The sequence below is a fragment of the Myotis yumanensis genome, unplaced genomic scaffold (assembly GCF_028538775.1).
Source record: "Myotis yumanensis isolate MYYU_CA2020_CCGP unplaced genomic scaffold, mMyoYum1.0.hap1 SCAF_1, whole genome shotgun sequence".
Classification (NCBI taxonomy): Eukaryota; Metazoa; Chordata; class Mammalia; order Chiroptera; family Vespertilionidae; genus Myotis; species Myotis yumanensis.
The window spans coordinates 51,973,230-51,999,796 of record NW_027223752.1 but is presented as its reverse complement, the minus strand read 5'-3'; the positions used below and the strand labels follow the sequence as shown (position 1 = coordinate 51,999,796).

At 41.7% G+C, this 26,567-nt stretch overlaps 1 protein-coding gene and 1 non-coding gene across 7 annotated transcripts in view; both read right to left on the bottom strand.

The window, feature by feature from the left end:
• CSNK1G1 (casein kinase 1 gamma 1) overlaps positions 1 to 26,567 on the bottom strand; it is a 164,318-nt gene that overhangs the window by 69,356 nt on the left and 68,395 nt on the right. For all 6 annotated transcript variants that reach the window (XR_011472207.1, XM_070421106.1, XM_070421148.1 and 3 more), the window contains exon 4: positions 18,923 to 18,992. Coding sequence is in view for 5 of the 6 variants with exons in the window: in XM_070421106.1 (XP_070277207.1) it covers positions 18,923 to 18,992 (70 nt within the window). In the remaining variant the exon portion in view is untranslated. The remainder of the gene's footprint in view (positions 1 to 18,922; positions 18,993 to 26,567) is intronic.
• LOC138999991 (U6 spliceosomal RNA) lies at positions 9,109 to 9,214 on the bottom strand. The gene has a single exon (XR_011469496.1). It is a non-coding gene; the product is annotated as a U6 spliceosomal RNA (small nuclear RNA).

The window sequence follows — 26,567 nt, the reverse complement described above, 5'->3', positions numbered from 1 at the left end:
CTGGAGAGGATGTGGAGAAAAAGGAACACTTGTGCACTGCTGGTGGGAATGCAGACTGGTGCAGCCACTATGGAAAGCAGTATGGAGGTTCCTCAAAAAATTGGAAATGGAACTCCCATTTGACCCTGTGATCCCACTTCTAGGAATATATCCCAAGAAACCAGAAACACCAATCAGAAAGGATATATGCACCCAGATGTTCATAGCAGCACAATTCACCATAGCTAAGATCTGGAAACAGCCTAAGTGCCCATCAGTAGATGAATGGATTAGAAAACTGTGGTACATCTACACGATGGAATACTATGCTGCTGTTAAAAAGAAGGAACTCTTGCCGAAACCGGTTTGGCTCAGTGGATAGAGCGTCGGCCTGCGGACTGAAGGGTTCCGGGTTTGATTCCGGTCAAGGGCATGTACCTGGGTTGTGGGCACATCCCCAGTGGGAGATGTGCAGGAGGCAGCTGATCGATGTTTCTCTCCCATCGATGTTTCTAACTATCTATCTCTCTCCCTTCCTCTCTGTAAAAAATCAATAAAATATATTTAAAAAAAAAAAAAAAAAAAAAAAAAAAGAAGGAACTCTTACCATTTGCAACAGCATGGATGGAACTGGAGAGCATTATGCTAAGTGAAACAAGCCAGTCAATGAAGGAAAAATACCACATGATCTCACTCATTCATGGATAATTAAGACCATTACAAACTTTTGAACAATAATAAATACAGTGGCAGAGCTGCCTCAAACCAATTGTCGGACTTCAGTGGTAAGGCCAGGGAGGGTTGGGGGACAGGAGGGAGGGGAGTAAGAGATCAACCGAAGGACTTGTATGCATCCATATAACCATAACTAATGGACATAAGACACTGGGGGGTAAGGGAGGGCAGGGGCTTGTCAAGGGTGGGGGGGGGGGGGAAAGGACACATATGTAATACCCTTTGTAATGCTTTAAGCAATAAAAAAAAAAAAAAGAGAAAAGTTAAAAGTGTGCCGGCCAGGGAGGGTTGGGGGGCAGGAGGGAGGGGGGTAAGAGATCAACCGAAGGACTTGTATGCGTGCATATAAGCATAACTAATGGACATAAGACACTGGGGGATAAGGGAGGCCAGGAGATTGTCAAGGGCGGGGGGGGAGGGGGGGGAAGGACACATATGTAATACCCTTTGTAATACTTTTAGCAATTAAAAAAAAAGTGTGCCAAACTGTTGAAAGTATAAAGAATGCAGAGGTGTACAGAACTAACAAATTCTTCTTTTAAGGGGTGGAATATAAATTACTTGCTTAGGAGCTGTGGAAAGATGATAACAGAACTGGTCACAAATGTTAAAAATTAACCTTTTTGTTGATCTTTGTCTTATACATGCTTATAGATAAGTTATATGCTACATACAGAGTAGGGCTTAGCTAGCAAATAGATAACTATTTTAATAGTAAGGTCCTGAACGGTTTTTCTCAGTGGTTAGAGCATTGGCCCACAGACCAAAGGGTCTCAGGTTTGATTCCTGGTCAAGGGCACGTACCTTGGTTGCAGGTTCAATCCCTCACCCTAGTTGGGGCACAAGCGGGAGGCAACCAATTGATATGTTCCTCTCACATTGAGATGTTTTCTCTCTCTCCTTTCTCTCCCACCCCTCTCCCATCCACTCTCTCTAAAAATCAATGGAGAAAATATTCTCAATCCTCAGGTGAGGATAAAAAAAAAAGCAGGTGCATGGAGTTATCTACCTTTATGTAGGGAGTTATCTATTTTATGTAGTTCATTACTAAAACTTGGGGAAAATATTCTTTCTCACCAATGACAATGACAGACATAAGGAAAAAATTTATTAAGTTTTAATACAGCCCTAGCCCGTTTGGCTCAGTGGACAGAGCATCAGCCTGCGGACTAAAGGGTCCCAGGTTAGATTCCAGCCAAGGGCACATGCCCAGGTGACAGGCTCAATCGCCAGTAGGGGGCGTGCAGGAGGCAGCTGATCAATGATTCTCATCATTGATGTTTCCCACTATCCCTCTCCCTTCCTCTCTAAAATCAATAAAAATATATTTTTTAAAAGTTTAAATACAAAACAGTGGATCCATGCCTCCATCTTCTCATAACCCATGGGAAAAATTCACTGCAATCACTCATCTTTTTCATTCCATAGCTTTAGGGATATTAAATATATGTTAACTTTCTTCCTAATGATTAATCTTGACAAACTATGAGTTAGGAGGAATAATGATTGAGTACTGTGGTCAGTCCTATAATGGTCAATAAGCTTACTCTAGCCCTTAGTTTGGACCGAAACTTCATGGATCTTTGAATCCTTAAATAAGCATTCTCTAATCACAAAGTCATTCTTAATGTCTAAAGAATGGCTGTAAGCCCTGGCTGGTTTGGCTCAGTGGATATAGTGTGTGCCTGGGGACTGACGGGTCCCAGGTTCGATTGTGATCAAGGGCACATGCGCAGGTTGCGTGCTCGATCCCCAGTGTGGGTTGTGTAGGAGGCAGCCAATCAATGATTCTCTCTCATCATTGATGTTCCTCTCTCTCTCTTTCCCTTCCTCTCTGAAATCAGTAAATTCTTTTTAAAATGTTAAAAAAAGAAAAGAATGGCTGTAAGATGGAAAAAAGGGAAACATGCAGGTACATAGTAAGAGAGGTGTGAGTTAAGAAGGAAAAAATGTCCTAGAATGGCATCAGAGCCCAGAGGGTCTGTGTCTATTTATAAGCAAGCTCCAACTGACAGGCTTCAGTGATTGACCTTTGCCAAACCTTTGCCTTCATAAGCACTCTACAGTACAATTCTCCAGCCCAGTCCGCTTACATATGTTACTTGAGTTTATTTTTGAAACCTAACCTTCTATTTTTCATGAAGTTCCTTAAAGACAAAATCCAAGTAACATATTCTGCCTTCACACTGAGCAAACATCTCCAGCAGTTCTGCACTTTGCAAAACAACACACTGAAAAGGTGTTAGTGCTCTGTGTTACTGTGTGTTGTATGCAGGCCAATTTCTATAATAAACTCACAACACTCTATTTGCAATTCAAGAAATTATTGGCCCAACAAGTCTTCACCAGCAAAACATTTAAAATAGAATTCCTTCCCTTCTCTCCCCAAAGGAAGAGGGACAAATTTTATGTATGTGATTATAGGTAATACTCTATATGCATGATGTGACTTAGAGCTATTTGAAAGTTTTAAGGGGCAGAGAAGGGCCACATGGGGTTTGACTCTAACAGATAAGCTAGTCTCTTACAGCATTAGATATGAACTTTTTTGCTTATATTTCACTGTACCATAGAGTACCTTATTAGCCATAATATGAGAAATGTGTCTCACTGCTCTAAATAATGGAAAATACACATAAAGGACACAATCATAGAATTTATCCTAGTTCAGAAGTGTTCCTTTTTTGGCTAACTAGTATAACTAGTTAATAAAGGTCAAGGTCATAGTTCATCCTTGGAAGAACAGATAGAAATTCATGGTATTATCGCCACTAAATTAGCTCCATTAAAGACTAGCCATTATTAGTATTGTGTGAAAAACACCTTTCCAAGCCCACTACATGAAACAACTCTTTCTATTTTTTCCTCACAAAATTAAGCATTAGTCACAGATTGGACTTATGTTGTAATATCAAGGGAAGCATTTAAATGTCCTTTTAAAATGTAGGTAAATTTGAAAACAAACATGCACACATACTCTAAAAGGAAAAGATGGTAACCACACCACACTTTTCACTGTCTGAAGTTTGTTCCATACACATACGGCAGAGATACTATTCTCATATCAATCTCAGGTTCTTGCTACTGATTCACCAACTCAAGCACACTTTTATATTTAGGTTCTGTTCCCTATGTGGAACAACAGTGACACTGGTGCTGCTCCTTCTGCAAAGAATATACACAAAGGCTTAGATATTTTCAAACATCCTCCTTACCCTTTACCCAGAGAACAGAACTTTAGACCTTTTGTTTTGAATCTGAGGCTTCTGCTGTTGCTTTCATGTTTACTTATTTCAAATAGGCCACTCACACTGAAAGGAGCAGGTCCTTGAAGGGTGAAAGCTTGGCAGATGTGGCTTACATCTTAATTCATTATTCCAGACCCCTGCAAAGTATGAGAAGGTCTGCCTCTGTTAACACAGGCCCAAAGCAGGTTTCTCCCCTAAGATTATTCTTTTCTTTCTCCTAAGATTATTCTTGATGGTTAAGTACAATAAACGTAAGCACAATTAGTTGTTAAAGAGGCGGTTTTCTTTCTGGGATTCACTGCCCTATGCCAGGACACCACACTTGTTTTCAGGCTCTACTCCCCACTTTGAGAATCTCAAGATGTTGAATTGTCTTAAGGAAAAATGTTTTGCTTTTTAGCAAGTGTTTCATGAAGAGAAAAAAAAAGTAACATCTGTAAGCTTGTCACACTAATAAGTGTTTTCTCCCAGTTCTCAAAGCCATATTCTTGGAGAACCTGCTCCCTGCTGAGTGGTAAGGTTTACATGGCTTTGTACCTTTTGAATAAGGTACCTGGATTAGTACTGAAAAGCTGTTCCAAGCAGAATCAGCCAGTCTCATTTCCAGGAACTTGCAATTTGGACATACGGCTCAAGTCAATCTCTGCGGGTGCTTAAATTGAAAGGGGCTACATGAGAGACCTTTTCCTACTAAATGTAAGGAGAAGCTGAGAAGGCTGGTAATATGAAGAAAATGAAGAGGGCTAACAAAAGCTGAGGCAAGGAATTTTATGACCCTCAGCAGAAGGAGAGTCAAAGTGTCAGAGTCTAGAAAAGTTGCACAGAAAGCCAGGGACAGAGAGCAGTTGTCTTGGTTCTTAGAGGCAAAAGTGCTTTGTTCTAATCTCCAGTGAGACCTGTATATTTCCTTCCTGGGTTCCATGCCATGTCCCCGAGATCTTCCAGTAAATCCTCCTTTTAGATGTAAGCTAACTGGAATAGAGTCTGTTATTTGTAGTCTGTTATTTGTAATCAAAATAGTATTGACTAAGACACATATAATTGCTCATCTTCCTCCACTGTAACCAATGTATCCTGAATACTCACTATGTACAAGACATTGTACTAGGTGCTTTAGGGAAGGAAGGAAAAAAACAAAAGATAAATACTAGTAAGATACAGATTCTGCCCTTTGGGAACTTACAGGTAGAAAACAGAGAGGTTTCTAGCTACCCTGGTACTAGGTTAAACCTTTCAAAAATATTAGTAAAATGAAGGAAGACTATGATGTGAAATGGCATAAAAACCAAATTTACTTACTAAAAATTGTTTTTAAATGTATTTTAATTGCTTTCAAAGAGGAAGGGAGAGGGAAAGAGAGAAACAACAATGAGAGAGAATCCTTGATCGGCTTCCTCCTGCAGGCCCCTACCGGGGACCAAGCCTGAAACCTGAGCATGCACTGTGACCTCCTGGTTCATAGGTTGATGCTCAACCACTGAGCCACACCAGCTGGGCTACTTACTCAAATTTAACAATATATGCTTGGCTGAAAAAAGTTTAAGAAAATAAAAAACTACCATAAAATATTTTGCAGATATATACCTTATTATATCAACTCTGTACCACTGTATACTATATACTATACCTCATGCTATGCAGCACTTACTTACTAAACCTGATCATAATACACAAATCCAGTTAGATTGCACTTTATTCTTATAGGCAATTTAAGGGATTTTTGAAGGCTGATTATGCATGATTTTCGTCTGTGTGCTAACTTTATCTCCTGACCTCACATATCACAGTTCTTAGGAAAACTATCACCCTTGAAATCTTAGCATTTTATATAAGATCAGAGGCCCGGTGCATGAAATTCGTGCACTGGTGGGGTCCCTAGGCCTGGCCAGCGATCAGGGCCAACCGGGGGCAGGCTGATCAGGGCCAGGCCAGAGAGGAGGTGATAGTTGCGGGCTGGGCGTGGAAGGAACAGATGCCGCCGCTGCCATCATTTGTGCCCTGCCACCTAGCGGTTCCCCGCCTCCTCCCCCCCTCTTACCCTCTCTGCTGTGCCACCACTCAGCTCGAAGGCTGATCGGGGCCTGATGGCCAGGGGGAGGGACAGGGCATGGGAGGTTGGCCACTGGCCCCAAGGAGGGGAGGGAGCTGGCCCTCAGCCCCCCTGGCAAAAGGGCCGTATCTGCTGCCACCCACTTCTGGTTCCCTGTCCCAGCCCGGGGGCCAGGGGAAGGGACCACGGGAGGTTGGCTTGGAAGCGCACTGACCACCAGGGGGCAGCTCCTGTGTTGAGTGTCTGCCCTCTGGTGGTCAGTGCATGTCATAGCGACTGGTCATTCCAGTAGTTCCAGTCACTTAGGCTTTTATATATATATATAGATACCTAAAAACTAGTACATGTGATCTTTGACAGCTGGGTGGTGGTCTGATTATTTGAAAGTTTATTAGGTTATCCCAGCAGCCAATGAACTGAAATATGGTGTTCTGAGAGGTATCTTAGGATTTTGAATAAAGCCTCTAGACTCAAATTAGGCCACCAAGTCCCCAAAGTGTCAGTGCCTCAATATAACAAACTATCACATAGATAGGCCCCACCAACTTCTTTTCTAGCATTCTTTTATTATCTTCCTAGAATATTTTCAATATTTCAATTATTTTTCAATCGTAATATTCAACTTGACATTTAACTCATCTTACTCCTTTACTATCTCATCTCTCAAATCCATATCCTATATAAAAAAAGGCTAATAGGCAAACTGTTCCCTCGACCTGGAGTTTGACCAGGAGTTCAATCGGGTCCTTCCCCTGACCCCACCCTCAATTGGGCTTCCCCCACAATTGGGGGCGGGGCCGGCTGGACCCTACCCATGCACAAATTTGTGCACCGGGCCTCTAGTTGGATAATAAAGCTAAAAGAATCTCAACACTGTTTGAAATTTATACCTTTCCATTTGATAAACAGATTCCCAATCTTATCTTTAAATCAGAACATTTTTAATGAAAAATATAGAAATAAAAAAGACCAATGAAATATACATGGTAATAGTAGCTAAGTGGAGAAAGTAAATCTTTCTTTTATATATTTTTCCAAACCTTCAGTGATATTAATTTTCTCCAGCACTTACAGAATTTTTCAATTGGAAAAACATTTTTTTCCTTTGGCCAAGCTGCACATGGATAATTAAAAACTCCTTCTCTAAAGTTACTTTTTTATTTTTTATTTTTTTTAGGGAGCAGAGTATGAGATCTAGAGTGCTACCTTTCCTGAACTGCAACTGTTAAGAATGGAGCTAAGCAAACAGCTGACAAGCTATGATCCCTCCTTCAATTTGATTGCATCTACATAATTCTTTAGCTGCTGATGGGCTATTTATGTCTGACGATTTGCAATACTATAGCCACTACACTGATAACAAACAAACATAATTCTGAAACGCAAGGGGCTTATATTCCAGAATTTTTACCACAGAGTAGATGCTTGGAATTTATAAGTACTAGTAAATATACATGTATCTAACTGTATACTATATCCATATAGAAATAATTTGAGGGACTTTGTTCTAATATCTTAAATTATTCATTCATATTTTTATTCTGCTTCCTTAACACAGTTAATGAAGAATTGTTGGCATAAGCAAATAAAGACCAGGAACAGAACCTGCAACTCATCAGTGCATGGAACAATGCCCAACCAACTTATGTATCCTTCCTCTTTGAGGGCACTGATATTCACTAACATTCCCATACAACAATAAGCCTTATTTATGATGTTTCAGTAGTTTGGCACTAGTAACACCGCTTCCTTTGAGGATTCATAAATAAGGGCAGTTTTAGTAAGGACCAAACATTAATGGGACCAGTTGGCTTGGTCCTTGAGCAATAGTTTCAACTCAATTTTACAGAACAAAAATAGGTATGGCAATTTTATCTTTTTTTCTGGGGTTCAAGGTAGCTGTGGCCAAGTGTCTCCTCCAAATTGGCATAAAAGGCTATGGAGCTGTGGAAGTAAAAGTACTCCTTTTCACCAAGGAGGCTCAAATGAGAATAACTGTATTTCAACCTGACCACATTCAGCTCCTCTGAAAGAAACAAACACCTCACTCAAGATCACAGATATGCTGGGTTCACAGTAGCCAGAATTCTGCTGCATTGAGTCAGAGAAAGAACTGGTAAGTACGAAGTGACCATTGCTTTAGAACCCATCAGAAATTCTTCAAAAAAAATGAAACTGTTATCTCTTCATTCTGATATTTCTTAAAGCTATGAGAAATGTAAATAGGATATTTCCATTTCTACAGGAAAGTTAGATCTTCAGTTTCAATGTAAAACAATACTGCCTTGTGTTTACATAGCACTTTTCCCTTCAGAACTCAAGGCCTTTACAGACATTACCTCATTCAACCCCAGCAGGTCTGCAAACCTGATAAGAAACAGCAGGTTTTCCTGTTGTATGAAAAAGGACACTGAGGCATGGGCACATGGTTAACACCTAAGTCACAAAGAAACAGCTGGAAAAACTGGGCTAAACTTTTCTCCTCGCTCCAATTCTTGGCTGTCTCCACTTATTCACACTGCCTGTACTTAGAGAGGGCAAGTGTCTAAATCTCCATAGTCGTCAAAATGCAATTTCAAGGCTGCTCTTTTATACTAATAAAGATCAATTTCCCCTAAATTTAGTGGTTTTTGTCTCCTTCATCTATAATACCCCTGGCAGAGAGATTTCTGAAAACTTATACATGACAAGAAAGGGTCCAGATTTTACTTTCTTTTACTGAGATCACCACTTTATCCTTTCTTCTCATTAAAAAAATGTCTGCCTAACTGGAGACCAAAAAGTTTTTTCTAATTCTTTAAGCATTTCTAAGTACTGGTTATCTAAGTTGAGGCATGTTACTTGTTCCCAACTACTCTTGTTATATGATTCACTTATATTTTAAGTAAAATTCCCATCTTTCCAGTATCTCTTCGGATGTTCTTATTTTTAATTTCCTGTTTACCGCTTCCTATGTTTGCCCAGCTTGTTTACAATGCACTCCTCAAGAAGTTCATATTATCAAAGGGTTTTGTCAATTTCACACTTTATGATTTTCTTCACATTTATGCTTTATTCCTTTGTTGAAGCAGAACCATATTCTTTTTGAGTATTTTTTAAAATATGGAACACTTCACAAATTGCATGCCATCCTTGCACAGGGGCCATGCTAGTCTTCTCTGTATCATTCTAATTTTAGTATATGTGCTGCTGAAGTGAGCACCATGTTCTTTTTAATTTAACAGTTGCCTAGATTTGAAGCTCTTCTTTTGGTACCAATTGGCATCTCCTATGCTTTTTGATGACATATAAAACCATTCCCTCCCAGAAACTCCAAAACTGCAAAGCCCAATCCGCTCTATGAACACTTTCTTTAGTCACAACATAAAGGTTTCAGTGGGTTAAAATGGCTTGCATAGGTAGCTCTGAGCCTCTTGGTTGTATAGATGGCACATGTATTCAACATAAATGATTAATTTGTTTTGGAAAGAAATATTTCAAAACCTAGATCATCAAAGGCCATAAAACATTTTGGAGGTAACAAAGGCAGCCTTCTATGGCATAAAATATGGGGGCACCCGGTGAAACAGAAAATCTTACTCTTTCACACTAGAGGGCGGTTCTGGGCCTTTGCTTCAATTAAGTATTTTTATGGCTTTCTTCCACCACTCTATTATGATTAGGTAAGGGGTATGGGTTAAAGGGCCCAGGCATCTGCTAGGTATATGTATATATATGCACACACAAGACAAAAATCTGTAATATTTGTTCTAGTTCTGTGAAATACACCATGGGTATCTTGATAGGAATTGCATTGAATCTATTGTACCAAAAAAAAACAAACAAAAAAAAACATAGTTTGCCTATTGTGTGACCTTGGGGTAAGTCAGTTACTACACTTCCCTGTGCTCAAAAATGGGAAAAATGAAATAACATATAAAGTACCTACTGGGTACTTAAGTTCACTTGCATTCTCTGTTCAATGAGATTTTGCCTGGGCTTTGTTACATTATGAAATTTCAATAAGTATCTTGCTGTCTTTTTTTTTTATTTGAGGACTAACATATCCTTTGTAAGAGAGCCAAAGCAGAATGGTCATTAGCAGATTAGAATAGCTGCTGGATAGCCAGGACATGGCAGCTCAGGGTTAGATCAGCTATTTATTCCTATAGCCCTTGAGAATTTTTCCCAGGCAGGTTGCTACGTAGAAATGGAATTAAATGTTTAACCAGAGCAAGATGAGTTCCTCCACTACTATTAGGATCTCTCAATATAATTAAGAAGGGTGCAGAAGCAAAGAGATTATCGCAGTGTCCATTTATATTATAGTCGGCCTGGTCCAAATGCTAAGTGAAGTGGTGGGAATTTTTAGTCAAAGTACTAAAGTAGGTTATTTATTAAAAATGTCAGAGCTACTGTTCAAAATTACTGTTCTTAAGAAATAGTTATTTCTGAGAAAAATAATAGAAGGCAATTGTATAGCTCCTTCTTCCTAAATCAGAGGCCTCCACCATATTTTATCTACTTGCATTCTCATTTCTATATCTAGAGTCCTATTTTCTTGCCATTTGCCTATCTCCATTCTCTTTCATTTGTTTCTGTCCTTTCTAATTCATTTCCTCTCCCTCCCTTCTGTCATTTCTGCTGCATACTTGGTTCTATTTATTTATCTTTTATTTAATTACCAAACATATATTATACTAGGCCATTATCACGTGGCCAGCTCATGTTTAGCTAGGAACCTTCCTGCTCATACTGTCTTGTGTTTAGGCTTCCTGTTGTGTTTAGCCCACTGGTTTTGCCTATCTCTGCTGCAAACCTGTCATCCATCAATCCTGTTCCTGTGTGTTAGGATACAAGCAAAGTGAGTAGTAGCTATCCTAATATATAAAAACCCTGGGTCTGTAATGACCAGTTACAACCGGAGGCAGACCAACCGGAAGTCCTGCAGTCAGCACTGGGTTGCTGTGGCGACCCAGCACTGCGGCTGCAGGCGAGGTGACCTAGTACTTACTGCTGAGGAGGCTGCAAATCATGCCCGGAGAGAGGCCTGAAGAGAGAAGCAGGGACTGATCTAGAGCCTCTGTGGCAGCTATAGATCAGCACTTGCCTCTCTCTTCCTATCTGTGCCTGGCCAGCAGCTGATGAGCCCCACCTTCCTGATCAGGCCCCGTTGATAGGCCCAGAAACACTGAATAACATAGGAACCAACCAATCAGAACCAAATGTGAGTGCTGTGAAGAACCAATGGCTGTCTAGGAGGCAGAGCTTTTGACGCTGACTGGCATAGGAACCAACCAATCAGAACCAAATCTGGGTGCTGTGAGGAGCCAATGGCTGCCTAGGAGGTGGAGCTTTTGATGCTGACTGGCATAGAAACCGACCAAGCAAAACCAAATTGGCCAGTAGAGGAGGGCAGTTGGAGGCGAGATCAGGCCAGCAAAGGAGGGCTGTTGAGGGCAAGATCAGGCTGGCAGGGGAGGGCAGTTAGAGGTAAGATCAGGCTGGCAGAGGAGGGCCGTTGGGGGGCAAGAATTGGCTGGCAGGGGAGGACTGATGGGGGCGAGATCAGGCCAGCAGGGGAGGGCAGTTGGGGAAACCGGACCTGCAGGGGCGGGCAGTTGGGGGCAAGATCAGGCCGGCAGGGGAGGGCTGATGGGGGCAAGATCAGGCCGGCAGGGGAGGGCAGTTGGGTGCAACCAGGCCAGCAGGGGAGAGCAGTTAGGGATTATCAGGCAGGCAGAGGCAGTTGGGGGTGAGATCAGGCCAGTAGGGGAGGGCCATTGGGGGTGAGATCAGGCTGGCAGGGGAGGGCCATTGGGGGTGAGGTCAGGCCAGCAGGAGAGGGCAGTTAGGGGTGATCAGGCAGGCAGGCAGAGGCAGTTAGGGGTGATCAGGCAGGCAGGCAGAGGCAGTTAGGGGTGATCAGGCAGGCAGGCAGAGGCAGTTAGGGGCAATCAGGCAGGCAGGCAGGTGACCAGTTAGGAGCCAGCGGTCCCAGATTGCGAGAGGGATGTCCAACATCCCCCAAGGGGTCCCCAATTGGAGAGGGTGCAGGCTGTTCTGAGGGAACCCCCCCCCCTCCATGCACGAATTTTGTGCACCGAGCCATAAGTCCTATATAATAAAGCGGGAATATGCAAATTGACCATCACTCCACCACAAAGATGGCTGCACCCACAGTGGAGGCCGAGTTCCCATACGAGCCTTAAAGAGCAATCAGCAGGGACCTGAGGCTGCTGCGCCTCCCCAACCCATTGGGGTAGACAGGGGACCTCAGGCCACGCCCCCCACCTGGCAGGGCTTGACAGGGGACCTCAGGCTGTGCCCCCAAACCCTGGCGCCAGGCCGGGGGACCTCAGGCCACGCCCCACACCCAGCAGGGCTTGATGGGGGACCTCAGGCCATACACCCTACCCTGGTGCCAGGCTGGGGGACCTCAGGCCGTGCCCCCCACCCAGCAGGGCTTGACAAGGGACCTCAGGTCATTCCCCCCACCTGGCAGGGCTTGACAGGGGACCTCAGGCTGCACCCCTCGCCCAGCGGGGCTTGAAGGGGGACCTCAGGCTGCTCCCCTTGCCCCGGGCCAGGGGACCTCAGGCCATGCCCCTTGCCCAGCAGGGCTTGACGGGGGACCTGAGGCTGTGCCCCCTTCCCAGCGGGGCTTGACAGGGGACCTGAGGCTTCGTCCCCTCCCAGCGGGGCTTGACAGGGGACCTGAGGCTGCGTCCCCTCCCAGCGGGGCTTGACAAGGGACCTAAGGCTGCGCCCCCATCACGGCACTGGGCCAGGGGACCTGAGGCTGCGCCCCCTGCCTGGCGGGGCTTGACAGGGGACCTCAAGGCACCCCCCCCCACCCCGGCCTGGGGGACCTCAGGCCGCGCCCCCCCCCCCCCCCCAGTGCTGGGCCAGGGGACCTGAGGTACGTCCCCCCACCCGGTGGGACTAAACAAGGGTGGGCTCGGCCAGGTCTGGATCTAGCCCAATGTGGGGGGGGGGGGGCCTGGCCGGATCTGGATCTCGTGTGATTTTGAGGCACATGTGGGTGGGCGGGGACTTGATCCTGGGTCCCGTGGTGCGTCCCAAACTCTGACAGAAGGAAGATTTTCATATACATTTTACTAATTTTCTTTCATCTCTGACACTTCCATTATAGAGAAAGGGCAAATAGCAATATTAAAATATTTCCTCTAATTAATCCCCCTTTTAATGTGCACGAATTTCGTGCACCAGGCCACTAGTGTGTGTGTGAGTGTGTGTGTATGCCTAATATGCAAATTTTCCCTACGGGAGTTCAACCAGGAGACCGATTGCTCGCTATGACGTGCGCTCACCACCAGGGGGTGGCACAGAATGAAGGCAGGCCCTGGCCAGCAGCCAGCAGCCAAGGAAGGGAGGCCCTGGTCGGCAGCTGGAAAGCCCCGATCGGCCCTGATTGCTGGCCAGGTCTAGGGACCTTACCCATGGACGAATTTTGTGCACCGGGCCTCTAGTATGGGATAAAACAGCTGTGAGCTGGGAAAATGTTAAGTTGACTATGTATATACTCTCTTAAGTAAAAGGACTCTGAGAGCATAAAAACATTCCCATAACAGGAAAGTAAGTTTGAGACTTACCATGGTGACTATCATACAATTAACACAACACTGATGACTGAAGAAAATGATAAGAAAAATAAGAAAGATGGTTACAACTCACAGGGTGCTTTCTTCTGCTGATTCCAAGGCTTAAAGCTTTAATTACCAAAATGAAATACTGCTGTTCTTTCTTGTGAAGCTGGATCATTGTACCAAACCAATACCAAAGCTACCAGCAGGGCAGGCAAGTTCCAGGGAATCCAGAGTCAATATTTAAGTCCCTGACTCCTAATCTTGTGTACTCAGAACAACCTATAGAAACTACATCTGAAAAGCATAATTATGTCCAATGCCAAAGTCTATTGTACCTTGAAAAATCAAAACACAATGATGTAAGAAGGAATGAAGCAGAACTGAAGAATGTATTTGGTTTAGAAACAGAGAACATCTAAAACTTTGACTTTCCAATAATCAGGGAAAAATAACATTTCTCATAGTCAATTACATATAGAGTCACATTTAAAAGTTTTTCTCATAATAAATTTAGAAATTCTCCAGTAATCCCATGTTCAAACCATAATTTGCAAATAAAAACCTACCTTGCCCCCAGCCAGCCAATGATGGGAAACACTAGATAATGTCCCCATTTTGATTCATGGCTCATTGGATGTCCATTTTGCCTGGGTTATATTTATAATATAATTAAATTCTAAAAAAATAAGTTTATATTTTCTGAAACTGAGGAAGGTATCAGGTATAATATATATCTGTGTCATGATGTTTCTTATAGAGTAATATGTAGTCTTTAAGAGTTTTTTGGGGTTTTTTAGTTTTCTTTTTTTTTAAAAAATGTATATTTATTTCAGAGAGGAAGGGAGGAGAGAGAGATAGAAGCATCAATGATGAGAGAGAATCACTGATCCGCTGCCTCCTGCAGGCCCCCTACTGGGGACTGAGACCACAACCCAGGCATGTGCCCTTGACCAGAATCGAACCCAGGACCCTTCAGTCCACAGGCTGACACTCTGTCCACTGAGCCAAACCGGCTAGGGCTTTTAAGAGTTTTTACTACGCTTGTCGGTTTGGTTCAGTGACTAGAGCGTTGGCCTGTGGACTGAAAGGTCCTGGGTTTGATTCCAGTCAAGGGCACATGCTCAAGTTGCAGACTAAATCCCCAGTAAGAGGCATGCAGGAGGCGGCCAATCAATGATTCTCATCATTGATGTTTCTATCTCTCCCTCTTCCTTCCCCTCTGAAATAAAAAAATATATTTTTTAAAAAGTTTTTTTAATACAATCTTAGAGTTCAAATAGGTCTTTAAAAGTCATGTATTCTAGGCCCTAGTCAGTTTGGCCACTGGATAGAGTGTTGGCCCTCAGACTGAAGGGTCCCAGGTTGATTCCAGTCAAGGACAAATACCTCGGTTGCAGGCTCAATGCCCTGGTCTGGGCATATGTGGAAGGCAAACAATCGATGTGTCTCTCTCTCTGTCTCTCCTCCTCCCTTCCACTCTCTCTAAAAATTAAAAATAATAGAAAAATATCCTTGGATGAGGATTAACAAAAAAAGGTAATGTAGTCTAACTTTTTACCCAGTGCACAAATTGGCCTCACAACATCCAGAATGAATAACTGTTCAACTTCTGCCTGGAAACTGCCCTCCCTCTAAGAGACAGGAAATCAATCTTATTACATAAAACAGCTTACTTCGGTTCACAATTTGCTTTTTAGTTCCTAAAGAAGGGGTTCAGAAAGAAAGGGAACAAGGTATTGCATCACTTTACTATCAGTTGTTGAACTTATGCTTGAAAACGTTAACACACAGCTCAAAGAAATGGGGACAGAAACCAGTTGCTTGGTGATGGAGGAAGGTAAGAGAAAGACCATAAAGAGTAAGACCATAAAGCCACTGCTGCAGGGCAAGAGTTGCTTCTTACAGTCTGCCTGGCATGGCTCAGTGGTTGAGTGCCAACCTATGAACCAGGAGGTCAAGGTTTGATTCCCCATCAGGGCACATGCCTGGGTTGTAGGCTTGATCCCCACTAGGGGTTGTGCAGGAGGCAGCAGATCAGTGCTTCTAATCATTGATGTTTATATCTCTCTCTCCCTCTTCCTTCCTCTCTGAAACAAATAAAAATATATTTTAAAAAATTGCTTCTTAACAATTGGTCATCCATCTCTGTTTGACTACTCCTAGCCATAGAATTTATTGCTCTTTAAGGTAATTCATTGTTGGAAATCCCAGAGCATTGGAGGTTCTTCAAATTTGGGCCAAAATTTTGCCTTTTCTATTTCCATGGAGCGCTGTTGAGCCCTCTGTTATCAGCTCAGAGGCATTTGTAACAACTGTTATACACTGCCCCCTCTACCACTCAACAGCAGCAATGGCTTTATGGTCTTTCTCTTACCTTCCTCCATCACCAAGCAACTGGTTTCTGTCCCCATTTCTTTGAGCTGTGTGTTTACAATTTCAGGCATAAGTTCAACCAATGATAACAAAGTTATGCAATACCTTGTTCCCTTTCTTTCTAAACACCTTCTTATAGGAACTAAATAGCAAATTGTGAAGTAGTAAGCTGTTTTATGCAGTAAGATTGATTTCACAGAGGAAGGGAGAGGGAGAGAGGTTGAAACATCAATGATGAGAATCATTGATTGGCTGCCTCCTGCACGCCCCTTACTGGGGATCGAGCCCACAACCCGGGCATGTGCCCTTGACTGCAATCGAACCTGGGACCCTTCAGTCTGCAGGTCGATGCTTTATCCACTGAGCCTAACCAGCTAGAGATGAAAGGCAATTTTTTAAAAATTTAAAACAAAGTTATCTTTATTGTTTAAAGTATTACAGATGTCCCCCTTTTTTCCCATCGACTCCCTCCATCCAATGATCTACCTATCTATACTAATAAAAGGGTAATATGCTAATTACAATGGACATCCTTCCAGACGTCCTTCCGAACAAAGCCACAGTGGCAGGGGCCGAGGCAGAGGCAGTTAGGGGTGATCAGGCAGGCAGGCAGGTGAGCAGTTAGGAGCCAGTGGTCCCGGATTGTGAGAGGGATGTCTGACTGCCAGTTTAGGCCCAATCCTGCCTAAACCAGCAGTCAGATGTTCCCCGAGGGGTCCCAGATTGGAGAGGGTGCAGGCTGGGCTGAGGGACCCCTGCCTCCCCATGCACAAATTTCGTGCACCGGGCCTCTAGTCCTATATAATAAAAGCCTAATATGCTAAGTGTCCGGTCATCTGGTTGGCCGTTCAACCAATCAAAGCATAATATGCTAATGATATGCTAAGGCCGTTCAACTGCTCGCTGTGACGTGCACTGACCACCAGGGGAAGACATGCAACCGGTCAACCAGTCGCTAATATGTGCACTGACCAGCAGGGGGCAGACGCTCCAACTGGTAGGTTAGCTTGCTGGTGGGGTCTGGCTGATCGGGACTGAGTGAGACGAGTCGGACATGCTGTGGAGCCCTCCCGCATCCCTCCCCAGCCCCAATCATGCACCAGTGGGGTCCCTCGGCCTAGCATGCACCCTCTCACAATCCAGGACCCCTTGGGGGATGTCACAAAGCTGGTTTCAGCCCGATCCTGCAGGCCAGGCTGAGGGACCCCACTGGTACACAAATCTGTGCACCGGGCTTCTAGTTTAATAATATTTTCAGTGCATGTAGAATGCCAAAAGATCAAGAATCTGCAATGCTCTCTCTCTCTCTCTCTCTTTTTTTTTTTTTTGGTAATCCTCACTCGAGGATCTTTTTCCATTGATTTTTAGGGAGAGTGGAAGAGAGAGGGAAAGACAGAGAGAAACGCATTGGTTGCCTCCTGCACCAACCCCCACCAGGGCCTGGGCCTGGGAGGAGCTTGCCACCAAGGTATGTGCCCTTGACCAGAATCGAACCCGGAACCCTTTGGTTCGCAGGCTGACGCTCTATCCCCTGAGCCAAACCGGCTAAGGCTGCAATGCTCTCTTGTATTTGGGGATAGTATGAACCCGGCAGCACAGATGTCATCCCTATTAACAGGTTCATTAGATTTTGGGGCTCCATATTGAAAAGGGAACATTGGCCTGATCTGATTCATCCCTCTGCAAACTGGCCTCATCATTTTCCTTAGGCCCACTCAAACTTCTAAGTTAGGCTGAATCTATCATGTTTTCACCTGTGCCCGAAATTTTTGAAAAATGTACAAATATGTTTATCATAAGTGAGTTGTGATAAATATCATGGTGAAAGTTACAGCCAACTTTAAAGTTTAGTTCTATGCACTCAGTTGGCAATCTTAAATCCTATGCCAGGCACACTCCATATTTAAGGATACCATCAATGAACAAATAGTATATACTAAGAGGCTACTGTGAGCAAGAATGCTTGTTAGGTTCAATGAAAGACAAATGCCTATCCTCGTTTGCTTTGGTTATGACTATGGCTGATTATTGCATGGTCAGAGTATAAAACAACTTTAATAACACCAAGAGGCTCTTATAGAATTCTCTATATTCTAAGGAAGTGTAACTCAAATTCCTTCAATAGTACCTTCAACAGTGATACTTGAAATAGAAACCATTCAGTCATTCACATAAAACTGTCACACTGAGGAAAGCACAAAGCAAAGGAATGTCTACTAATATCAAGCAATGCTGAATCCCAGCACTGAAGGATTTAATCTTCTGTGAGAAGTATCCTATAGGTACAACCTCCTTAAGGTTGGTAACATTTGCTAAGTCAAGATACTTTTCTGGAAACCAGGAAGATATTTTTAAAATTAGAGCTTTTAGGTTAAAAAAAAATTAGAGCTTTTAGGCATGTTTAAAAAATTATAATCTTAAATTTTTTAAATCCTCAAAGATCATAGGTTATTACAATTATTTAGATAGGTCTTCCAAATTAATGAGAAAAATGAATAAAATGATAGTGTTATGGTATTTCAGAACATGGATTTTATAGTATGTCTTTAAAATGGACATATAGTCTCAATATGGTAAAATATAGCTTGTAAATTAGCAACCACTCTTCTTTTCTGTTGGTATACATAAAGAGATGGAAAGAGAATAAGTAAACTGCCAAAAAGCAAAACTCCATACCAGGTATATTTCAAGTGGGTGAAAGCTTTCAAAGGTTGGTTTACAGGTACAGTAACAGCATCACAGATCCCCAATCAACTCAACTGCTCCTCCAAGAGCCAAAGAGCAAGTAGCTTTTTAACTATGTTTATTTACCTATCTATGCTTATTTATTTACCTAGCAAGCAGAGGAGATATGTGTCTGGTATGAGAGTAAAGTTAAGAAAATGTGCATATTTTAGGGCTTCCAGTAATCTATATTTTAGTAAATAGAGAAAACAGCCTTCACTTACCTGCACTGCCAAGCTGTTTATAAAACCTGTACTCTAAATGAAGCTGTGGAGCACGTGATTTTATTGGTTCCTGAAACCCAAAAAAAGATATATCAGATTTAGACAAGTGGAATTTTTCTATTCTTAGGTTTTCAACACAAACCAGAGTTAAGATCACTTAATATTTATTTATTAACTTTTTTTTTTTTTACTTTAAATAATTTTTTATTTTTCAATTATAGTTGACATACATTATTATATTACAACCCAGTGATCAAACATTATACAAGTTACCAAGTGATCCCAATATATCTCACACCAATCTGACACCATACATAGTTATTACAATATTATGGGCTATATTGTCTATGCTGTACTTTACATCCTGGTAACTATTCTGTAACTACCAATTTGTACTTCTTTATCTCTTCACTTTTTTCATCCATAAGATCACTTAATAATTTAGAGATGATATCTACATATGATAGCATTTTCTTACCACAATTTCTCTCTGAAATCATAGCTAGGGAGAAGATGAAACCGAATTACATATAATTCTTTCCATAGATATTTAAATAAAAAATACTCTGTATGAGCCATCATTCAAGGATAGCTCCCCCTCATCATCAAGTGTTCTCCTGAAATGTATTATCCTAGGAAACCAGATGTCAAATCTTTTAATTAACTACCAGCATGTATTTCCTGCTTTTTTTATTATGAACTTGGGCTAATAAAGTTTTATTATTTTTAGAAAAATAATATATGCTCAGGAAGAAAATTTCAAAAAACACAAAAATTAGGAAGAAACTAAAAATAATATGAGCCCCTATTCCTTTACAGAGAAGCACTATTAACATTTTGGTGAATGTCCTTCCAAATATTTACTTATATATACAAAATAGACTAAAAAATTTTTTTAATAAGTGAGATCATGCTCCATTTGCTGTTCTGTAAATGTGTCTTTAAATTCAACAATGTGAGAATGATATCTTTTCATGACAGGAAGTAAAACTGTATATTATTTTTAAAAATCCTCCCATAAGGATATGTTTTTATTAATTTTATCTATCTATCCATCAATTTCTTTATTTATGGTTAATCCTCACCCGAGGATATTTTTCCATTGATTTTTAATTTTTAGAGAGTGGAAGAAAGAAGGAGAGACAGAGAGAGACACACATCAATGGGTTGCCTCCCGGGTTGAGCCTGCAACCAAGGTATGTGCCTTTGACCAGAATTGAACCCAAAACCCTTCAGTCTGCAAGCTGATGCTCTATCAACTGAGCCAAATGGGCTAGGGCTTTTATTAATTTTAGAGAGAGGGAGAGAGGGGAACATTGATGTGAGAGAGAAACATTGATTGGTTGCCTCCCATACACTCCCCAACTGGGGATGAAACCCACAACCCTTTGGTGCATGGGATGATGCTCCAACAGAAACACTCGACCAGGGCTGTATATTATTTATTTATTTTTGTATATTATTTTTAATGGCAATAGTACTCCTCTGTATAAATGTATGTACACACACATGAATTGCTTTCAGTTTTCAATATTATGAATAATGCTGCATAAAAATTGTTTATATATGTTTAGCTTTATACTTAAGAAAATTAGATTATACATGCAATTAAAATATGTAAACAATATGGTGATCAAGTTTTCAAAAATAGAGTTTCTAAAGACCCCAGAGATAAAGTAGCTAATTATCACACTTTGCTCTATAACAAACTTCAAGAATTGGCTGGTTAATTATTCTGTATTGACAGTACACCAGGCAATTAGGTAATAAGAAAATCAAACACTACCCTAAAAGATATACCTGAATACTCATTAGGATGGCTATTATCAAAACCACAGAAAACAACATGTATTGGTGAGGATATGAAGAAACTGGAATCCTTGTGCAATACTGCAAAATGGTAGAGCTACTATGGAAAAGAGTATGGCAATTTCTCAAAAAATTAAACATTGAATTACCATATGATACAACAATCCCACTTCTGGATAGTTACACAAAAATGTCAGGACTCAAATTGATTTTTAAAAAATATATTTTTATTGATTTCAGAGAGGAAGTGAGAGGAAGAGAGAGATAGAAACATCAATCATGAGAGAATCACTGATTGGCTGCCTCTTGCACACCCCCCACTTGGGGATTGAGCCTGCAACCCAGGCATGTTACCTGACAGGTAATCGAACCGAGACCTCCTGGTTCATAGTTTGACGCTCAATTACTAAGTCACGCTGGACAGGCTCAAACTGATTTTTGTACACCCATATTCATACTGGCATTATCCCCAAAAGTCAAAAGGTGGAAGCAGCAAAAAAAACACAAAAAACACCAAGATGGCGGCATAGGTAAACACCGGAAATTGCTGCCTCCCACAACTTCAAAAATACAACGAAAAGACAAAATGGACATCATCCAGAACTACAGGAAGGCTGGTTGAGTGGAAATTCTACAACTAGAAGGAAAGAGAAAAGAACACTGAGGCTCAGAGGAGGTGCGGAAGTAAAGTGCAGAGGTACGGAGGCTCGAGCGCGTGGAAAGGGGCTGGCACCTGAGTACACGGCTGTCTTTTTGAATCGGGAGGGAGTCACAAACTCCCGACTGCTCTGAACTCCAGTTCCGGGAAGTCTCTGGGGATCCAGGACTCATACGGGGAGAAACTGGACTGTCTGGCAGCGGGCAGAACTCGGAACTTGAGGACAGCTTTCCCTCAGAGGTGCTTGCAACAATTACCGGGACACTGAGACCTGGGGCCCCTTAAGGCAGGGCTGAGGATCAGCCATAGCTGCTTGCTCCGCCCTGTTGATTCCCTGAGACCCCGCCCCACCCAAGCTGTGTGCAGAGGCTTTTGCATATGAATGCCCTGGCCCTTTGCAATCTGAAAATTACCTAACAAACTGCAGCTGGGCCAGACAGACCCAGAACTTCCAAGAGAAGGCCAAGGCCCCACAGCAGCTTGCATTGCTTCACAGCTGGGCCTCATCTGGGCACCTCCAAACCCCCAAAAAGGAAGGGGAATCTGCAGATCTCTTCTTAGCTCCTGTTGGGTAGCCTCAGGCAGAGGCTAAATTAGCACCTCCTTAGATCCAAAAGCCAGTGTACCCAGTGGTTAGAGTGGGACCATCCAGATTACAACTCCTCAGACCATAAGGGACACACTCAGGGGGCAGACTCAGTGAGCACCAAATCCCCACCAAAGCAAGTCTTGCCCCAGAAGGGTGTCTCCAGCACAGAAGTTCTCCCACTGTAGACACAGCTGATTCTCACAGCCAATTGGCCTGGAGGTCAATTCCTTCCAGTGATACCTACAACAATCAAGGCTTAACTACAAGACTGTGCACAAAAGCCCACAAGGGGGTGCATCAAGACTGTCCACCTCAGGTAATTGGGGAGGCTGAGCCACTGGGCCCTATAGGACATCTAGCACAGAAAGCCACTCTATCAACACAGGGAAGCAGCCAAAATGTGCAGAAAAAGAAACAGGACACAAATGACAGAAATGGAGGAAAGCAAACTATTGGATATACAGTTTAAAACCACACTTTTAAGGTTTTTCATGAACATTCTAGAAACCGCCAACAAATTTAGTAAGACCCTCAAAAAGACGGGTGAGACCGCCAATAAATGTAGTGAGATCCTCAAGAAATCTAGTGAGACCATCGAGGGTATGAAAAAGGACCAACTAGAAATTGAGCATACACTGACTGAAATAAAGGATATTATGCAGAGTTCCAACAGCAGACTAGAGGATCGCAAGAATCAAGACAAAGATTTGAAATAAGAAGAAGCAAAAAACACCCAACCGGAAAAGCAAAACGAAAAAAGAATCCAAAAATACGAAGATAATGTAAGGAGCCTCTGGGACAGCTTCAAGCGTACCAACATCCGAATTATAGGGGTGCCAGAAGAAGAGAGAGAGCAAGATATTGAAAACCTATTTGAAGAAATAATGGCAGAAAACTTCCCCTACCTGCTGAAAGAAATAGACTTACAAGTCCAGGAAGCACAGAGAACCCCAAACAAAAGGAATCCAAAGAGGACCACACCAAGACACATCATAATTAAAATGCCAAGAGCAAAAGACAAAGAGAGAATCTTAAAAGCAGCAAGAGAAAGACAGTCAGTTACCTACAAGGGAGTACCCATACAACTGTCAGCTGATTTCTCAACAGAAATTTTGCAGGCCAGAAGGGAGTGGCAAGAAATATTCAAGGTGATGAACGCCAAGAACCTACAACCAAGATTACTTTACCCAGTAAAGCTATCATTCAGAATTGAAGGTCAGATAAAGAGCTTCACAGATAAGGAAAAGCTAAAGGAGTTCATCACCACCAAACCAGTATTATATGAAATGCTGAAAGGTATCCTTTAAGAAGAGGAAGAAGAAGAAAAAGGTAAAGATACAAATTATGAACAACAAATACACATCTATCAACAAGTGAATCTAAAAATTAAGTGAATAAATAATCTGATGAACAGAATAAACTGGTGATTATAATAGAATCAGGGGCATAGAAAGGGAGTGGACTATATTCTTGGGGGGGAAATGGGTGGGGGGGATGTGGGAAGAGACTGGACAAAAATCGTACACCTATGGATGAGGACAGTGGGGGGGGTGAGGGAAGAGGGCGGGGTGGGAACCAGGTGGAGGGGAGCTATGGGGGGAAAAAAGAGAAACAACTGTAATAATCTGAACAATAAAGATTTAATTATTAAAAAAAAAGGTGGAAGCAACTTGGGTATCTATCAACAACTAAATGGATAAACAAAATGTGGGTACATTTTGTTTCACACATAAGATGGAATATTATTCAGCTATAACAAGGACATTCTGACACATGCTATAACATGGGATGAACCTTGAGGACATTATGCTAAATGAAATAAGCTTGTTACAAAAGGACAATACTGCGTCATCCCATTTACAGAGTCATCAAATTCATAGAAACAGAAGGTTGAATTTTGGTTGCCAGGGGCTGGGGGCAGAGGAAAATAGGGAGTTAGTGTTTAATGGGTACAGGATTTCAGTTGACGAAGATGAAAAAATTTTGGAATGGATGCTCAACAATGTGAATGAACTTAATACCACTGAACTGTACACTTAAAAATGGTTAAAAAGGTAAATTCCAGATATCAATTTCTTATCAGATATGTGATTTTCAAATACTTTCTCCCTCCCATTTCCTGGGTTGCCTTTTCACTCTGAGCAGAATCTTTTGATATTATATAAATTTTTAGTTTTTATAAAGTCCACCTTATCTATCTTTTCTTTCTTTTTTTTTTATTAATCCTCACTTGAGGATATTTTTTCCATCGTTTTTTAAAAAAATATATTTTACTGATTTTTTACAGAGAGGAAGGGAGATAGAGAGAGATAGAGAGTTAGAAACATCGATGAGATAGAAACATCGATCAGCTGCCTCCTGCACACCCCCTACTGGGGATGTGCCCGCAACCCAGGTACATGCCCTTGACCAGAATCGAACCTGGGACCCTTCAGTCCGCAGGCCAACGCTCTATCCCCTGAGCCAAACTAGCTAGGGCTCCATTGGTTTTTAGAGAGAGTGGAAGGGAGAGGGAGAGAGTAAGAGAGAAACATTGATATGAGAGAGACACATCAATTGGTTGCCTCCTGCATGCACCTTGAACAGGGCTAGGGATGGAATCTGCAACCCAGGTACGTGCCCTTAACTGGGAAACAAACCCGAGATCCTTTGGTGCACAGGCTGATGCTTTAACTACTGCACAACACAAGCCACACCATCTAGGCTATATACGGTTTTTTAAAAGGTTCCTAGATATCCAAGAAACAAGAGCTCACAATGAAAATCCAAACAAAGTAGAACTGTAACAGTTCCAGCAGGACTTTCTGTATTTCTGCGCCAGGTACTGATTACATTTCCAATGAGGGCAGGCTATTTGCCAGAATCACGGTTATTCTGGAACACACATACCTGCCTGAAATCCTAAACCAACAGCAGACAGCTACCTTATAGAACTGTAACACTTAAGGCCAATTTTGCTGTTACAATGAAAAGAGCTCAATTATGGGCCTTATATCTCCCATGAAGAATACAGATCAACAGCAAGAGAGGAGGCCTATAGAAAAGATTATTATCCTCTAAAAAGCCTTTAAGATTTGAAAGAGAAATGAAGTACTAAGACACACTATACTAGATAACATTGTCTATTTTCAGCTTTAACTCTGCCATAAAAATAGCCTAAAAACTTAATGAAATTTAAAAATGAAATGCAATTATCAGTCATGTCAACAATGCGTTATGCAAGTTTATCTAAATAGGTTGACTAGCATGATTCTGGAAGGAGAAATCTAGATGGACCAATCATAGAGCAGATGTGGAAGTAGTAAGTGCAATTCATTAGAAAAGAACAGCATTCAACTGTCACAAGATATGTCCTTCAATCATTAACTCCTCTGCCTTCCAACTAAAAAATCCCCAAACTACCTGAAAATCCTGGGAAACTTGCTAGGATTTAGTAGGCAGAGAAACATTTATGCAAGTTTCATAGAAACTAGTCATATGAAACATTTCATATAAGCTAGAAATGGTTTTGTATTAACTTTAAATATAAGATAAAGAATTGTTTGTTCTAAAATTATTAATCCTTAAAATCACATAATTATTCTTTTTTAACAGGATGCTATTTGCAAAGATTAGTTATTCGTAAGATTAGACTGACAAAATGAATTAAACTCTACTTCAAACTTCTTTTTTTGGCATATCTTTAAAAAAAATCTTTATTTTTCAGAGTATTACAGATATCTCCCCTGTTGCCCCCCTCCACCCAGTTCCTACCCCGCTCCAAGTCTTCACCACCTTAATATCTGTGTCCATAGGTAATATTTGCATATAAGTTCTTTGGTTGATCTTTTCCCAACACCCCTACCCTCTTCCCTCTGAGAGTCATCACCTGTTCCATGTTTTCATGCCTCTGGTTCTATTCTATTCTATTCTATTTTTTTCTATTCTATTTTTTCTAGTTTATTTTGTTTATTAGATTCCTTGTTCGTTTGATGTTTAGATTCAAGTGTCAATAGATATGTATTTATTGCCATTTTATTGTACATATTTTTTATCTTCTTCCCATTTTTCCTTCCTTCTTCTTCCTTTTTCTCCCCTCTTGTTTGACTCTCTGCACTTCCTGGACTTGTAAGTCTATTTCTTTCAACAGGTAGAGGAAGTTTTCTGTCATTATTTCCTCAAATAGGTTTTCAATATCTTGCTCTCCCTCCTTCCCTCGCTTTCCCTTCCACTCTCTAAAATCAATGACAACATGGTTTTTAAAAAGATAAATTCATTTGAAAATTTTATCATTTTTGTGACTGATTCCTTTTTAAAATGTAATGTATTTATTAATATACTTAGTACAGAAATAAAATTGATCATCTAATCATTGTCTTCAAAAGCTGCCAAACATGAAAAGCACATCATGTGGTCAAATTTGAAGCAAAGAGAGGAGAACCAAGATGGTGGCATAGGTAAATGCAGATGCTGCCTCCCACAACCACATCAAAATTACAACTAAAATACAGAACAGCTATCATTCAAAACCACCTGAAATCTGGCTGAATGGAAGTGCTACAACTAGAGAAGTGAAGAAGAAAGCACACTGAGACTGGTAGGAGGGGCAG